An 18,637-nucleotide genomic window follows, 5' to 3' on the forward strand; every position below is an offset into this window, starting at 1 on the left:
AAGGGCTTAGTAACTACTAGTTAGTTACAAAGTGCTTAATTTGGTTGCACCACCTGTGCTTTAGGTAAGACTTAACTAGTAGGTCATAAGCTCTCCGTAAAGTAATGTGTAGTCACATAATATGACGTTTACCTGTATTGATTCAATAAGCAGCCTTCATATTTGTACACAGAAGTGTTAAAAAGCTGTGAATTTCAGTTTGATCTTGTTACAGTTGATGTTCAAACCTTGTTTGCTCACGTAAATGTCAGCTGTAATAAATTATATCCCCACTGAAATACGATACGTAATAAAACAAGATTTCATTAATGGTATATTTAGCCTATGTATATAACAATATTTAATAACTATCTAAAATGAATAAGGGGCAATAAATAAGTACTAATACAACAGGCTGGAAAAATAGACATTTATTCATTTTAATATCTATTTTGTATGTTGAAACTTAACACCGGGCAGTGTACACAGGAAAGTGCACCGTTAGATTGGTTTCATGCTGAAGAATACGTTTTTTACATAATGTTTTTCCCCGTAAATGTAAACGAGTGTAAATGCCAACAACATCATATATGTTGAAAGGACTGAAGCCTGTCAACTAAAACATGAGCTCATTGATGTCATTAAATGAATCTGCTTTTTTATTTCATCCGTTACTCCTGGTTGGAGGCTTCCATAAATATTTAGTTTATACGTAGGGTTACGTCCTACCTAAGATTAATGGTGCAACGCTCAAATATTTAGTAGAGGGTAAGTTGTGACTTAGTGCCCATTTACGCCACAACTAGGCTAAGTTGTAACGTACGTATAGCTGGTGCAACCGGCTCCTGACCCGTATCTGAATGATTTTATGCACTGCACTGCTGCCACACGATTGGCTGATTAGATAATCGCATGGATGATTGTTGGTGCCAGACGGGCTGGTTTGAGTATTTCTGCTGATTTACTGGGATTTCCATGCATGACAATCTCTAGAATTTACTCAGAATGGTGCCAAAAATAACATACATCCAGTAAGCGGCAGTTCTGCGGACAGAAACGGCTTGTTGATGAGAGAGGTCAACAGAGAAGGCCAGACTGGTTCGAAATGACAAAGTCTACGGTAGCACAGATAACTGCTCTGTACAACTGTGGTGAGAAGAATCTCAGAATGCTATTGTGAGATGCGGGTTGGTGCTGTTTTGGCGGCACGAGGGGGACGTATACAATATTAGGCAGGTGGTTTTAATGTTGTGGATGATCGGTGTTTTAATGTTGTTAATATTGATAAAACACTACCGGTCAAAAGTTTGGACACACCAACTCATTATGTTCCACAAAAAAAATTAAAATAAAAAAAAATTGTAAAGTCACGCATGGAAGTATTGTAATTATGTTTGTAAAAAAAATTTAAACAAATCTAAAAAATATTCACCCTTTGTCTAGATTAAGCTCTGTATGCCCTGGGCATTCTCTAAACCATCTTTATTAGGTATCCATCTGGGATGCTTTTTAAACAGTATTAAAGGAGTTCCCATGTATGCTGGGTACTTGATGATTAACATTTTTTTAATTCAAAATAATTGTAGTTTTGTAAGGAAATTAATATATATATAAGCCTTTAGATCAAAAGGTTTTTAAGTGCTTGAGACAATTTCAGCCAAGTGTGTCCAAACTTTTGACTGGTAGTGTTCAGGATATATCATTAATATTGCTAATGTTCTGTGATCACTTTTTGGAGTTCACATTTTGCACAAAAAGTAAACTGAAACTGTTGTTTTCACAGTGACTTTGAAGGAGGAAAAGGAAGAGTGGGTGGCAGACTCCACGGGGGAGGAGATCTCACTGTGGCAGAAGATGATGCAGTATCCAGACTCTTGGGCAGAGGGCACTCTTCTACTCCGCTCGTCCATGCGAAGGGGCAAGTAAGGACATGGCCAAATTCCTTATCGGAACAGGGGGTAACACAGTTCAAACAAACAGAATGTGTTGTGTTGTTTTGTTTTGTTACAGCTGTGCAATGTGAGAACATTAATGCATCACACTAATCTTTTAAAGAAAGGATTTGTAAGGTTTTAAGACATTTAATGATGTGGAAATATGCAGTATGTATTTTTTTTTTTATTATTTTCTTTAATGTTTCAGCTGTCTTCAAATACAACATTGTTTGAAATGCTGTTCTTAAAAAATGAAAATCTGTACACAGTAAATATTTTAGTTTAAACTCATAACACTTTGTTTTTAAATGTGTACTTGATATGACTTTCTGGTTGTTTTTTGTTGTTGTGTTCTTACCACCATTTAGCAAAGTTTTACATGTTGCTTTACATAGTTATTTTCATTTTCATGTCATCCTGCTGTAGTTAGTCCACCTTTGTGAGCACCTTTTTAGGAACTACATGATCAGCATTTAATAAATATTAAATATTTTCAACAATCCATGTTTTGTGCTGTGAACTAGATTATTAAAGGAATATTCTGGGTTCAATACATGTTAAGCTCAATCGAAGTCATTTGTGGCATAATGTTGATAACCACAAAAATTAATTTTGACGACGACTTAAAAAAAAAAAAAAGCAAAAATGAATGGGGGTCATTTTTTTAACATTAAAATAATCACTTTTTCAAAAGTATAACTACAAGACATAAAGGATATGTGTGTAGACATGATTTTAGTGTGATCAAATCCCTTATAAACCTTTTTTCTGCAAAGTTATCAATTTTACAACTTTATTACCATAACGATGTAATGGCAACAAACCCTAAAATGACTGTAAAAATGATGATTTAAACAACTTTACAGCTCAAATAATACACAAGTTTTAAAAGAAGAATGAATGCAAGTGCTTTTATCAAATAAGCTTCACATTTCTGTGTTTAAACCCTCCAAAAATTGGCCATGTTCATTTTTATTGTCCCCATTCACTTCCGTTGTAAGGACCTCACTGTAACCTCAATTTTTGCTTTTTATTTTTATTTTTTTTTTAAAGAAAAAGAGGAACGAGTTGAAATTAATTATTATGGTGAAAACATTATGTCACAAAAGCTGTCGATTTAGCTTAACTTGTATTGAACCCAGAACATTCCTTTAAGAATTGTCACCCCATTTAGCAGTTGTCCAAATACAGAAAAATCTGTTCATGAATAAATCACATATCCAGTTGTGATTCTCTGCTAATAATACCTACAATAAGTCATTTTTAAATTAGTGTTTGTCTAGGAAACAGGCTTTTAGAGTGCATGCATCCTAATAAACCACTGCCATAGTTTCACTTCTGACAATCACAAAGTTAAAAGTACAGTTTTGCATCTACAAGCAGAAGCAGTTAGTCTCTTGTACAATAAATCCCCAGACATGGTCAGTCACAGAAGTCTCTGTACATCTCCAGTCTCTCGCGCTCCTCCTCTGTGAGAAGGTACTCCTCAATGTATGTGTAGAGCTCATCAGAGGTGGTGGGGTTTACAAAACGCTCCCGATCCACACCATATTCATCTAGCAGCACCATGGTGAAATATGCTGTAGAGATATGAATTGCCTGTCTGTTACAGAAAGGAAAAAATATGGTTGCATCAAAACAAGATTTGGTCTTGGTTAGAAATTAGACTGGGTCAATATGTCTCCATCAGAACTTATAGAGCATATATTTGCCATATTGCGGTTGTTATCTGCTTGTGGGTCATTTACAAATTAGATTGACTGAGGTAATAAAAATTAGAAATCTTTTTAAAATCTAGTTTAAAACATGTCTCTCTCTATCTCTCTCTCTCTCTCTCTCTCTCTCTCTCTCTCTATATATATATATATATATATATATATATATATATATACATACAGGTGCATCTCTATAAATTAGAATGTCGTGGAAAAGTTCATTTATTTCAGTAATTCAACTCAAATTGTGAAACTCGTGTATTAAATAAATTCAATGCACACAGACTGAAGTAGTTTAAGTCTTTGGTTCTTTTAATTGTGATGATTTTGGCTCACATTTAACAAAAACCCACCAATTCACTATCTCATAAAATTAGAATACATCATAAGACCAATAAAAAAAAAACATTTTTAGTGAATTGTTGGCCTTCTGGAAAGTATGTCCATTTACTGTATATGTACTCAGTACTTGGTAGGGGCTCCTTTTGCTTTAATTACTGCCTCAATTCGGCGTGGCATGGAGGTGATCAGTTTGTGGCACTGCTGAGGTGGTATGGAAGCCCAGGTTTCTTTGACAGTGGCCTTCAGCTCATCTGCATTTTTTGGTCTCTTGTTTCTCATTTTCCTCTTGACAATACCCCATAGATTCTCTATGGGGTTCAAGTCTGGTGAGTTTGCTGGCCAGTCAAGCACACCAACACCATGGTCATTTAACCAACTTTTGGTGCTTTTGGCAGTGTGGGCAGGTGCCAAATCCTGCTGGAAAATGAAATCAGCATCTTTCAGCAGAAGGAAGCATGAAGTGCTCCAAAATGTCTTGGTAAACGGGTGCAGTGACTTTGGTTTTCAAAAAACACAATGGACCAACACCAGCAGATGACATTGCACCCCAAATCATCACAGACTGTGGAAACTTAACACTGGACTTCAAGCAACTTGGACTATGAGCTTCACCCTTTCTCCAGACTCTAGGACCTTGGTTTCCAAATGAAATACAAAACTTGCTCTCATCTGAAAAGAGGACTTTGGACCACTGGGCAACAGTCCAGTTCTTCTTCTCCTTAGCCCAGGTAAGATGCCTCTGACGTTGTCTGTGGTTCAGGAGTGGCTTAACAAGAGGAATACGACAACTGTAGCCAAATTCCTTGACACGTCTGTGTGTGATGGCTCTTGATGCCTTGACCCCAGCCTCAGTCCATTCCTTGTGAAGTTCACCCAAATTCTTGAATCGATTTTGCTTGACAATCCTCATAAGGCTGCGGTTCTCTCAGTTGGTTGTGCATCTTTTTCTTCCACACTTTTTCCTTCCACTCAACTTTCTGTTAACATGCTTGGATACAGCACTCTGTGAACAGCCAGCTTCTTTGGCAATGAATGTTTGTGGCTTACCCTCCTTGTGAAGGGTGTCAATGATTGTCTTCTGGACAACTGTCAGATCAGCAGTCTTCCCTATGATTGTGTAGCCTAGTGAACCAAACTGAGAGACCATTTTGAAGGCTCAGGAAACCTTTGCAGGTGTTTTGAGTTGATTAGCTGATTGGCATGTCACCATATTCTAATTTTTTGAGATAGTGAATTGGTGGGTTTTTGTTAAATGTGAGCCAAAATCATCACAATTAAAAGAACCAAAGACTTAAACTACTTCAGTCTGTGTGCACTGAATTTATTTAATACACGAGTTTCACAATTTGAGTTGAATTACTGAAATAAATGAACTTTTCCACGATATTCTAATTTATTGAGATGCACCTGTACATACATACACACATACACATAAATTGTTTTGGGGGGGGAAATATTTTTATGAAAAAAAAAAAACTGAAATATCTTGGTTGCATAAGTATTCAACCCCCACACATTAATATTTGGTCGAGCCACCTTTTGCTGCAATAACTGCTTTAAGTCTTTTGGGGTACATATGTACCAGCTTTGCACACAGTGACGAAGTGATTTTGGCCCATTCTTCTTGGCAGATTTGCTCCAGGTTGTTCAGGTTGGTTGGGTGACGCTTGTGGACTGCAATTTTCAAATAGTGCCACAGATTCTCAAGGATTAAGATCAGAACTTTGACTGGGCCACTGTAGGACATTTATCTTCTTGTTCTTGAGCCACTCCAATGTTGCTTTGGCCTTGTGCTTGGGATCATTGTCATGCAAAAAGGTGAATTTCCTCCCAAGCTTCAGTTTTTTAGCGGACTGATGCAGGTTCTCTTGCAGTATTTCCCTATATTTTGCTCCATCCATTCTTCCTTCAACTCTAACAAGATGCCCAGTCCCTGCTTATGAGAAGCATCCTCACAGCATGACGCTGCCACCACCATACTTCACTGTAGGGATGGTGTGTCTTGAGGCATAGGAAGTGTTAGGTTTGCGCCACACATAGTGCTTTGAGTTTTGGCCAAAAAGCTCTATCTTGGTCTCATCTGACTAGAAAACCTCCCACATCGCAGCTGGGTCACTCACATGCTTTATGGCAAACTCCAGATGTGCTTTCAGATGGTACTTTTTGAGTGACGGCTTCTTTCTTGCCACCCTCCCATACAGGCCAGCGTTATGCAGTGCTCTTGATATGGTTGACTGGTGCACCATTACTCCACTCCCAGCCACTGAACTCTGTAGCTCCTTCAAAGTGATTGTTGGCCTCTCTGTGGCTTCTCTCACAAGTCTCCTTTTTGTAAGAGTGCTGAGTTTTGAGGGACAGCCTTTTCTTGGCAGTACCTGGGTGGTGTGGTGCAGCTTCCACTTCCTGATTATTGATCCAACTGTGCTCACTGGGATATCCAAACATTTTGATATTATTTTGTACCCTTTCCCTAATCTATGCATTTGTATTACTTTATCTCTAACTTCTGTGGAATGTTCTTTGGTTTTCATTTTCCTTCAGATTCACAGCCTGACTAATGATCCTTCAACAATGGGTTTTTTATCCAGAAAATGTTATTGCAACTTTAATGATTCACAGGTGGATGCCAGTTGGAAAAGTAATTGTGTCCTCTTTAGGGCATTTTCTTTCATCTGTGTAACCTGGTAGCTTCCACAGCACAGGGGTTGAATACTTATGCAAGCAAGATATTTCAGGTTTTTTTATATATATATATATATATATATATATATATATATTTCCCAACATAAAACCAATGAAAACCAATGTCACCTAACAATAATTGATTTTGAGTTCCAGTGTGTTAAAACAAAATATCAAACAGAATGAAATTTCATTGCACCATTTGTAATTCAGTAATATGAAATAATTGGTCAGGAGTCTGTATACTTTTGCAAGGCACTGTATATATACAGTACTGTGCAAATGTTTTAGGCACTTGGGAAAAATGTTGCATAGTGAGGATGTCTTCAAAAATAATGTCATAAATAGTTTTCATTTATCAATTAACATCATACAAAGTCCAGTAAACATAAAAAAAGCTAAATCAATATTTGGTGTGACCACCTTTGCCTTCAAAACAGCACCAATTCTCCTAGATACACCTGGATACAGTTTTTCTTGGTTGTTGGCAGATAGGATGTTCCAAGCTTCTTGGACAATTTGCCACAGTTATTCTATCTATTTCGGCTGTCTCAATTGCTTCTGTCTCTTTATGTAATCACAGACTGACTCAATATTCAGTGGGGGGCTTTGTGGGAACCATGCCATCTGTTGCAGGGCTCCCTGTTCTTCTATTCTATTCTATTTGCAAAAGAAATGTTTGGGAGTCTAACGTATATTTCCTATTGACACACTAAAGCTGAAAATATAAATAAACATCTTAAGACAAATGTTTTTGTGAAACATCTTATGTTCCTAAGACTTTTGCACAATACTGTGTGTGTGTGTGTGTGTGTGTGTGTGTATATATATATATATATATATATATATCAGCCACTACATTAAAACCACCTGCCTAATATTGTGTAGGTCCCCCTCGTGCTGCCAAAACAGTGCCAACCCGCATCTCACAGTAGCATTCTGAGATGATATTCTTCTCACCCTAATTGTACAGAGCGGTTATTTGAGTTACCACAGACTTTATCAGTTCAGACCAGTCTGGCCATTCCCTGTTGATCTCTCTCATCAACAAGGCATTTCTTTCCACAGAACTGCCGCTCACTGGATGTTTTTTTGTTTTTGGCACCATTCGAAGTAAATTCTAGAGACTGTTGTGTGTGAAAATCCCAGGTGATCAGCAGTTACATAAATACTCAAACCAGCCCATCTGGCACCAACAATCAAGCCTCGGTCAAAATCACTGAGATAAAATTTCCCCATTCTGATGGTTGATGTGAACATTAACTGAAGCTCCTGACCCATAGCCGCATGATTTTATGCACTGCACTGCTGCCACACGATTGGCTGATTAGATAATCGCATGGATGATTGTTGGTGCCAGATGGGCTGGTTTGAGTATTTCTGTAACTGCTGATCTCCTGGGATTTTCACACACAATAGTCTCTAGAATTTACTCAGAATGGTGCCAAAAACATCCAGTGAGCGGCAGTTCTGTGGACGGAAATGCCTTGCTGATGAGAGAGGTCAACAGAGAATGGCCAGACTGATTCGAAACAACAGTCTACAGTAACTCAAATAACCACTCTGTACAATTGTGGTGAGAAGAGTTGCCGCAGTTTTGGCGGCATGAGGGGGACCTACACAATATTAGTCAGGTGGTTTTAATGTTGTGGCTGATCGGTGTATATATATGTCATGTGGTGTAATAATCAAGTAAAAGGTTTTATAATACTTTTCTTGCACCTTAAATGCATGAACACAACATGAATGAGTGAACGCAACTTAATCATTTTCAAAAACAAAAATTGTATGAAAAATAAAAAAATATTTGCTACAATTATCATGAATTTTGGAAGTCAAGAATACAGTATCGAGATGTTTTCTCAGGGTTACACCATATGACCTGAAACAAAAATTATTTTCATAAGAATGAAAATATAATTTAAAAATAATCAAAATATCTGATATATTTTTTTAAAACATCTAAAGGGTCTAAAGGAATTATTTTTGACAGAAATGGCAACCTACATGTTGGTTACACCACATTACTTTGATTTGGTGGACAAAAGTTTTTCACAGCTTATTTAAAATAATAATAATAATAAAATGTTATTCTGCACTACTCATGACAGCATATTTGTTTGTTTGTTTTACTGTCTCTACATGGTAATTGTTTTGTGTAAATTGTATTTTTAATGTATGTTTGAATTTTGAACTTTGATCCAGACAAAAAAAATAAGTATCTATCACATCACTGACCCTGGTATGCCCAAGTCTGTAAATACAATATTTAAGTTCATTGTAAATACTGCTGTTAATTTTAAAAGTTACCTAAGACCCTCTATGACCTCGGGCTCTAGACGTTGTTCTTTGATGCGCCCAACTGCACGAGGTGACGTTCCTATTAGCTCGATCACTGTCACATGCCGCAGATCCAGACCACACCCAGCCTCCTGTGCCAAAAGTTGTGCATTGTAATGATTAAAATTCTTCTTTCTTGCCATATTTTTGCTTTAGAGCTTATGAAGTATGTGACCAACCTGCAGCATAATGTTCTGAAGCTTGTAGTACTGGTTAGCATTATCTGGTGTAGACACAACAAGAAGCCTTCTCTTTTCATAAAACTGGTCAAGTAGAGCACCAGCAGACCTGACGTCTGTTTGTATGTCCATTACTATAAGAAAAAGCACAAATTTCTTGCAACAATTAGTGAAAAAATAATTAACTTACAATTGATAATTAACTTTGACAACTGAAGTAATTAATGATAATTAATGAAAAAATGTGTCATTTTTCATATCTAGAAATAATGATAATAATAAAAAATATATATTTATTGTCTATTTATAAATCTTCATGTCATTCCAAACCAGTATTACTTTTTTTCTCTCCACTGGAACACAAAAGTTGAGTTTTTGAAGAATATAAAATCTCAAAAATTCACACTCATTTTAATAAGTGAATGCATGTATTTCAATTAAAAGTAGACATAACTGATACTCACATACACACTCAGCTGCTTCATCGGACCAGCTACGGTTCAGTTGACAAACACGTGTGGCAAATCCTGTCCTCTCATAGCCAGGCTCACAATGGTATTCACATATAGCCCCATAATTATTGCCATCAGATGAACAGGCCAGATATCCATGCATAGGAGGCTTCAGCTTTGGACACCGTCTCACTGAGGGAATGAAAATATTAATTTAAGGAATATACACCGATCAGTCACAACATTAAAACCACCTGCCTAATATTGTGTAGGTCCCCCTCGTGACGCCAAAACAGCGCCAACCCGCATCTCAGAATGAGATTCTTCTCACCACAATTGTACAGAGCGGTTATCTGAGTTACCATAGACTTTTTCAGTTCGAACCTGTCTGGCCATTCTCTGTTGACCTCTCTCATCAACAAGGCATTTCCATCTGCAGAACTGCTGCTCACTGGATGTTTCTGGCACCATTCTGAGTAAATTCTAGAGACTGTTGAGTGTGAAAATCCCAGGAGATCAGCAGTTACAGAAATAATGAAACCAGCCCATCTGGCACGAGGGGGACCTACACAATATTAGGCAGGTGGTTTTAATGTTGTGGCTGATTGGAGTATACCTTGGTCAGAATAAAGGAAGTGCACCTGACCAGGTCTAGAGTTGGATTTACAGAAGGACATTAACATTTTATGTAAAATAGAATCTTTTTTTTTTTTTTACTAGTTGCATTTTAGTAATATTATTTCTAGATAATACTGTGAAATAGTACCCAATTAGAATTATCTGCTTTCTCTGCCTTCCAGGTATGTTCACCCAAAAATAATAAATGTTGTCAAAATTTAGTCACGTTCATGAGCATTTATTGCTTGATACAAGTTCTCACGTGAACACGTGTGCCACTATGAACAAGCTTCTCTGATTGCACTCAAAAATGCCAAACACACAACAGACATCAAGATTTTCACTGAAAAAATTAAACATTTCATCATATGCCTTCAAAAGACTTGGAATATGAGTCACAGGAGTCAGTTGGACTACTTTTATGATTTTAAAGGAATATTCCAGGTTCAGTACAAGTTAAACTAATTTGACAGCATTTGTGGCATAATGTTGATTGCCACAAAAACATTTTTTAAACTCGTACGTCTTTTTCTTTAAATCCTTTAAATATTGGCCCCATTCACTTCCATTGTTTTTTGTTTTTTTTAAAGGCAAAATTGTGAAGATTATAATTTTATAAAACCACTTAAATTCATTCTTCTGTTAAACTTCATGTATTATCTGAGCTGCAAAGTTGTTTTAATTGTCATTTTTTGTCATTTTAGGGTTTTAGGGTTTGTTGACATTATGGCTATAACTTTACACAGAAAAGATTAGTAAGTGATTTTATCACACAAAATCATGTTAACATGCATATTGTTTATGTCTTTTGTGGCTATACTTTTGAACAGTGAGTATTTTAAAGTTTACAGATTGGCTCCATTTACTTCCATTGTAAGTGCCTCACTGTAACCCAGATTTTTGCTTTTTTTTTTAAAGAAAAGGAGGGGCAAGTCAACATTATTCTTTGTGGCAATCAGTTATAATCCAAAAATGCTGTCGATTGACCTTAACTTGTATTGAACCCGGAATATTCCTTTAAGCTTTAAAGTGAGTCACAATCAATTGCCATTTTACTGAGAAGACGCACCTGGATATAAATTCAATGATTTCCTTTTGTGTTCCGCATTAGAAAGAAAGTCATATGAGTTTGGGGTGACATGAGGTTGAATAAATTATGACGTTACTTAAATTTTTGGGTGAACTATTCCTTTAACTCACCTTCAATATGCACAGTAAACTTGCAAGTTGCTGAGTTGCGAGCCTGGTCGTAGACTTTATATCGAATTACATTAATTCCTTCAGGAAAGTCTGATCCAGACTCCAGTCCATTTCGCAAGACCCTGATGAGGGATGAAAGAAACGTATTAGTTGATAGGTTGCCTCTTTGACATAGAGTTGGGTGGCTTTCCTATAATGTGACACACATACTGCAGTGCTCTGTCAGCTGTATCCTTTGCAACAGGGCGGTCCCACGACACCCTGGCCGTTAGTTTTTCTGGTTCTGCTACTATCACTCTGGACAGAGGACATTTCAGTTTGGGGGGGTCATGATCTGAAACAATGCAAAAAATTGACCCAGAGAAATTGACCTAACAATGATGTAAAAACCTGCAATACATTAGACTAGATTTTCATATAGATGATTTTACTGTACCTGCACAGATGGGATCTGTGCCACTCCATTTTCCATCTTCTTGGCACGTACGAAAGCGAACTCCCTCGATCTGGTATCCTTCATAGCAGGTGTAGTCACACCTGGAGTCTGCCACAAAGCCACGGGTACAACTGTATGTGCCGTGATCAATCAGTGGCAGAACGTGGCAACGCACCTCTGAGAGATTCAGACATAATATAAACAGTAAAACATATGGTTCATGCGAGGATAGATTTTACCAAGTACTCTGGAACTCCTGGTTAATTACATGGTTTTATGACACCTTTTATCTAATTTAAGTATACTAACTTCGACAAAGAGCAGTTCCAGACCAACGGCGGATGGGCATGCATTGCACTGATGACTGCCCAATCAGTTTATGTCCTCGATCGCAGGAGAGCAAACAGCGGGTTCCAAGTGTGCTATGGTGGTTCCTGCCTTGTGGGGAAGAACAATCTACCCCCCCATTGGGAAGCTTAAATGTGTGGCACCACTGTGGATCTGATGGGAAAATGGTTTGAAAATAACTGATCCATTTCACTATTAGTTGTAATTTGTGAGCCATTATCACTACTTGCGTTTGTAGTCCAACTGAGGGGTGTAGTAAGCCTCTTCCTCTTCCTCATCCACAACATCAGTATTGCCATGGTAAGTCGATTCAGAGCCTGAGAGCAAACATAAAAGGTGCAAGATTAAGGATTGATTTGGCAGAACCGGTCAGGCCAGTAGTTCAGATTTTTACTTGCCCAGTCAACATTTTACTGGCCCCACCACAAAGAGTAATTAAATGTTTAATTTCCTCAATAAAAAAAAGTTGCAATGTTTTTAATTTGCAAATTATACAGCTATAATGTAAATCTATGACAGAAATATTAATGAACTCCTTTTTTGCTGGACAACAATGGCATATGCCAAATGCAAAACATTACATTACTAACTTGTTTGTAATTTTTGATCCATTACTGGGCCAGTATAACTGTAAAAATGAAAAGATACTCAAGGCACCATTTGGGGTATCAGTTTTCTGAGAAACTTACTCTTAGTGCCTACAAGAACTTTTAAGAACTCCTGACGCTGTTAACGCTTCGGGGTTTAAGCACTAAATATATTTTGTCCTTATGTACGTAAATAGGATATTTGAGGCTCCTTTAAAGGGTATCTGGAGGATCTCCAAAGGGTTCTGCCAAATGATGCCTTGAGTATCTTTTTAATTTTAACATTGTGGGCCATCCTTATTGTTTAGCCCTGGCCTTCATTTCCAAAAACCTCAAAAAGTGTCTTTAAGCCTTTAGAGTTCCAAATAATTCTGATTCAAAACATTGGCAAGCATATCACAGCAGCAAACTTGCTTCATCATCAATATCCTGTGGTCTCAGTGGTAGAGAAAAGGATCCCCAACCACCCCTGTTTTTGTTTCCATGCAGCACAAACACCATCATCATTCTTTCCTCTCACACACACTTTTCCGGTTTCACATACATAAAGCTCTTTAAAGCTCTTCGGGAAACATTTCAGTCTCTATCCATGACAGTTTTCAACAGAGTTCCTTTAAAATAAAGCAACATCTTTTTTCAGGAGAAAATAAACTGAGAAGAATGTTATAGTGAACATGAAAAGTAAACAGAGTTACAAATGCATCAGCTTCAATGGAAATGTAGGACAAACCTGTTTCAACTAATGCCAAGCTTTTGGTCTCTGCACAAAAAAAGCTGAACAAATAACAGTCACGTTTGAAAAGGCAATCAGTGACATGTAATTATTTAATGGTTTAAATGCTTCTAGAGGTACAGTATTTATTTATTATTATTAATTTTTTTATTTTTATCCCCTTTTCTCCCAATTTGGAATGCCCAATTCCCACTACTTAGTAGGTCCTCGTGGTGGTGCGGTTACTCACCTCAATCCGGGTGGCGGAGGACAAGTCTCAGTTGCCTCCGCTTCTGAGACAGTCAATTACAGGTAGGCCTACAGTATTAACATTTACAATAAGTTGTACACTGTTCAATGAAAGCAATAGAGAACATTTCCTTATATGCTGAGACATGTTCAAGCAAAAGAAAAACTGAATTCAAGCCACTGATGAATATGGAAAGAGGATAACAGTATTCTTGTGCCATGTAAGGCCTAGAGGAATCTCACTTTAAACAGATTCATTTAAACATACACATCTACAATTCATAAGTTTCAGACTATACAGGCTGACCGCAGCTGTGTGTGCAGTCTAAAAGGTTTTAACATACCAAGACAGTGATTCAACATTCATCAATACCCAGACTCGTCCAACTGCACCACTACACTACCTGGAAAACATTAGCTGTTCTCAAAGGAGCAGGGGCGGTTCTAGAGGGGGGGCAAGGGGTGACCGTGGTGACTCTCAAATACTATGTGAACACAGACGCTCATACTATTTGAATGTATGATGATTCAAATGCATAATCCAGAAATAATAGCCACAATATGTGGAAGAGTTGGCACTCCTAAGAACATGTTATATTTCATTTTTATTCTTTCTCATTCTCATGTTAATGCGAGAGAAAAAAAACCCCGCCATAAACGGACATGACAGTTGTGAAAGCGGCACTTACCTATAGGCGACATGATGAGGGAAACCATCCAAAAAACTTTGAAACCAGCAGACTTTGACAGATATCGATGTGATATCCACTAATGCTGCATGATTGACTGAATTATTTTTGAAATAGCAATATGGCTTTGTGCGATTACTAAACCTTAAAATGTTGCGTTTTAAACTGAAAAAACAGAAGTGCAAAAGTATATAACTTTTTTCATATCAATCATTATGTTATCATATTTAGTAATTTTTGTATCTTTTTATCTTGTATGTATCTTTCACTGTTGCTGTCTTTAAAGTTTTGGCCTGTCATGTGTTAAACAGATTCAATGTTCAATAAAATTGATTTATTGTTAGAATGGTGATAAAGCTTTTGTACATCTTTGTAATTTTTTTTAAGCATGCCTAAGTAAAACAGTGATCTGATGACAAAATATGTAAGTTGCAAAATATCAGTATGTTATCAACTTATAGTTTTTTTTTTTTTGTTTGTTTGTTTTTGTTTTTTTTATCTGTATCATATCAGCCAAAAATGTTCATATCAGTGCATCACTAGAGTAAACATTTATGAGAAGGGCATTAGTTTCTGAATATCAATTTTATACATGACATGCTTTTTTATAGTGGTACAAGGTGACATTCTTTAAAAGGTCAAATCTGTCACAGCTGATATAGGCTCAGACTTAGTCATTTACTGGGTCAGTGGCTTGTAATTACTATAATGTTTATACGGTGAAAAGAGCTCAAGGAGAAGTGAACATGTTAATAATATGTGCCCGGCTTGCATTACCTTTAACGCTTTATGAATGAAACTTAAAAGTATGTTTATGTCTATGTTTTGTGTGAAACTTAAGCTCAGGACACAAAACAGTACAGTACGTGACTAAGGGGCCGTTCACACCAAACGTGTCCTTGCATCCGTCAGTTTTTTTTTTATTTTTTTTATTTTATTTTTTTTATTATGTAAACCTGAGCCTGGTTAGACGGACGTTTTTGATCGTTGCGCCGCGTCTTGTTGTGTTTACGCGTCTCGCGAAGGAGCGTGTTAAATAGAACTTAAATTCTACAAAACGCGTTCGGTCTGAACGGCCCATAAATTCCTCTGAAGCCTGAATAATTTATGTTCCAAACAACTGGGACGCGACTGAATGACAATGAATTTTGTCAATCATAAGGTTGAAGAAAACGGAGAACCACTGAAACATAATTAACCGACATCTTAAGGCTTTATAGTAGGCTATTAGCCTACACGTTAGCCTGATTTGAGGAGGTGTAGGTTATTTAATTATTCCGCAAATGTTTTACGCTTCCCCACAGTCTGTAACGTCAATGCGAACTCAAACAAAATCACAGCTGTTTTCTATAGCCTATATACCGTATTGTTGCGGTGCTATTTCCTGGCTTAATGAAAAAAACCGCGAACTGTTCTGGAGGTTTCACGAATCTTAGCTTTATATAGGCTACAAAAATAAAAATACAATTTGTCTTTCAGTTCAGATCATTTTATAGACGCATAAACAAAAGAACATAAATATGTCTTACCCTCAGTGATCTGTCCAAGAGTCTGATGTATGTTGGACAACAGGACAAGCATAATAATATGGATTTTGACCATTGCATTGGCTGCCAGGCAGGAGAATATGTGGCTATAAATGTTGACAACAACTTATACTGCTATTATCTTGTAATTATATCTTGCAATTACGCAGTCTTCAAGCTTCAAGTCTCAGCGCAAATTTCCACTAGTCCTATGTTCAACTCTGCTGGACGAATGGTGGCGTTGTTGTTGCATGAGCCATTTCTCTTGTCGTCATTGAAAATATGATCAAAGGAAGCTGAGCACTGAGGCTTGTAAAAGCTTGATAATGTAATAATTTGATCATTTAAAAGTGAAATTTCAAGTTTGGAATCACTATGAAATTATGTTTTCTGAAAGAAATTGGTAATTTTATTGGATTCAATCTAATGCAGTAAATTGATCAAGATTGACAATAAAGAAATTAAAAAGGTTACAAATGACCTCTATTTAAATAAATGTTGTATTCTTCCAACTTTCTTTTCATTAAAAAATCCTGCATTTACAGCAATGAAAGCTGTGCAGACCTTAGCACTTCCCATAAATGTGATTGGCTTGTATTGCACTGTTCATAGACCTAATAATCTATTTTTATTATTCATTATTATTTTTGATTTTCTCCCCTTTTCTCCCCAATTTGGAATGACCAATTCCCAATGCGCTCTAGGTCCTCGTGGTGGCATAGTGACTCACCTCAATCCCGGTGGCAGAGGACGAATCTCAGTTTCCTCCGCGTCTGAGACCGTCAATCCACACATTTTATCACATGGCTTGTTGAGCGCGTTACCGCGGAGAAGTAGCGCATGTGGAGGCTTCATGCTATTCTCCGCGGCATCCACACACAACTCACCACGCGCCCCACCGATAGTGAAAACCACATTATAGCGACATGAGGAGGTTAACCCAGCATAACTCTACCCACCCTAGCACCCGGGCCAATTGGTTGCTTAGGAAGCCTGACTGGAATCACTCAGCACGCCCTGGATTCAACCTTGCAACTCCAGGGGTGGTAGTCAGCGTTTTTACTTGCTGAGCTACCCAGGCCCCCATCATAGACCTAATAATCAAACACCTCAACACCTCAAAACAGTAGCGGATCTTGACGTAGGCTATACAGGCAGGTGCCTAGGGCAGCAACGCTCTCTTGGGCGGCACGACAGGGCACCTGCCAGGCCACCCCCACACAGAGCTCTCAAAATCGCAATGGGAGAAAGGTGCCCCGAATTGTGCTGCCCCGCCCCTGGCTCGCAAGATCGCGATGGGAGAAAGGTGCCCCTAATTGTGCCACCCCGCCCCCACACAGAGTTCGCAAGATTGCGATGGGAGATAGGTGCCCTGAATCGTGCCACCCTGCCCCCGCACAGCTTGCAAGATTGCGATGGGAGAAAGTTGCCCCGACAGGCTACTCAGCCTTAAATGCTCTATATGGTTAGGATTATGGATGTTCATAATGTATTCTTACATTATGAACAAACATAAGATAACCATGATAAACAGTATAGGTAGGCTACACCATGACACAGGATCTTCTTAGTGATCTTGCAATAATTAGTATCAACCATGTGATTGCCAGGCAGATATAACGTTATATATGATATAAACTAGGAGGGGAGGATTACATTTTAAATTCGGGATTAGGAGTAGGCTAAGAGCACAGAGTAGCAGCAATTTGTAAGAATTCTGCTATATATATTATTTATTGAATCTATAATTTAAATAAACACTGTGTCTCTGTGGCACTATACAATTCCTGTGTTTGTTTTGAGAGACCCGCTTAGACCCGCCCCAACAATGTTACTCAACCAGTGGCGTGAGTTGGTGGCAGGACTATCTGACGGTTTGAACAACAGCAGACGAGGGGTGTATTCGGAAAACTGTTTTAAAAACATTGTTTATTTATGCAGTTTTGTTTGGTGGCACAGAAATTACATGTACTTCAGCTTTAAGAGGGTAAGTCATTTAAACAGAGCATAAAGTTGACTTATTTCAATATAAGATCAATCAACTTGTTCTAAAGCAGTTCAGATTGAATATAGAAGTTTAATTGCATATTGTATTAGCATTCATTAATATTGATAACCTTAGAAGTTCTCAAATCTTCCATTTGATGGTGAATGATTAGTTGATGATCAGAGGCAAACACCTGCTCTCTTCATCAAAATCAATCTTAAGCTTGTCATGAAGACACCCATGGGCCTCATCACTTTATATGCTAAGCACAGTGATGGAGATGATCATTAAACACATCAAGTAAAAAGATTAGCTTTGAATTATTGCTACATAACAAATATATATATATATATATATATATATATATATATATATATATATATGTGTGGCAGTGCATGATTGGAATACGTGAACATGACGTTTGCAGTTCTGTTGATTTATATTTTTGATTTGCATTATCTAGAGTTTCTAAGCTAACAAAAAGTGTAATAATTAAGTTATCTCAACAAGATCAATCCAGAGCTGTTAGTCTAACTCTACATTTTAAGTTATGATAACCTAAAGGCAAACTATTTTTTTTTTACAGCACAGCTGTAAACACACATCAAATAGACGTCTGGGTGATTCACGTGTGCTATCAGGGAATGCATAAAAAAATATGT

The 18,637-nt window shown here is 37.4% G+C and overlaps 2 protein-coding genes across 6 annotated transcripts in view; one reads left to right on the forward strand and one right to left on the reverse strand.

Annotated features, from left to right (window-relative positions):
• LOC127412903 (synaptotagmin-like protein 4) overlaps positions 1-2,415 on the forward strand; it is a 19,085-nt gene extending 16,670 nt beyond the window's left edge. For all 3 annotated transcript variants that reach the window (XM_051649614.1, XM_051649616.1, XM_051649615.1), the window contains one exon: positions 1,763-2,415. In XM_051649614.1, the coding sequence (XP_051505574.1) occupies positions 1,763-1,905 (143 nt within the window). In that variant the 3' untranslated portion in view covers positions 1,906-2,415. The remainder of the gene's footprint in view (positions 1-1,762) is intronic.
• LOC127412916 (sushi repeat-containing protein SRPX2-like) lies at positions 2,080-16,244 on the reverse strand. Of its 3 annotated transcripts, none has more exons than XM_051649636.1 (10): positions 15,992-16,243; positions 12,456-12,542; positions 12,187-12,378; positions 11,878-12,054; positions 11,652-11,775; positions 11,442-11,563; positions 9,636-9,815; positions 9,172-9,305; positions 8,963-9,084; positions 2,080-3,516 (listed from the first exon to the last, which is right to left on the reverse strand). In XM_051649636.1, the coding sequence occupies exons 1-10, from the start codon at positions 16,062-16,064 to the stop codon at positions 3,336-3,338; spliced, it is 1,392 nt and encodes a 463-aa protein (XP_051505596.1). In that variant the 5' UTR covers positions 16,065-16,243; the 3' UTR covers positions 2,080-3,335. The 3 variants fall into 3 exon arrangements, with proteins under 3 accessions (XP_051505596.1, XP_051505597.1, XP_051505598.1); XM_051649638.1 differs by having other exon boundaries at positions 3,324-3,493; positions 15,992-16,244; XM_051649637.1 differs by having other exon boundaries at positions 12,187-13,842.
• Between the last annotated feature and the right edge of the window lie 2,393 nt (positions 16,245-18,637).

The sequence above is a fragment of the Myxocyprinus asiaticus genome, chromosome 22 (genome assembly GCF_019703515.2).
Source record: "Myxocyprinus asiaticus isolate MX2 ecotype Aquarium Trade chromosome 22, UBuf_Myxa_2, whole genome shotgun sequence".
NCBI lineage: Eukaryota > Metazoa > Chordata > Actinopteri > Cypriniformes > Catostomidae > Myxocyprinus > Myxocyprinus asiaticus.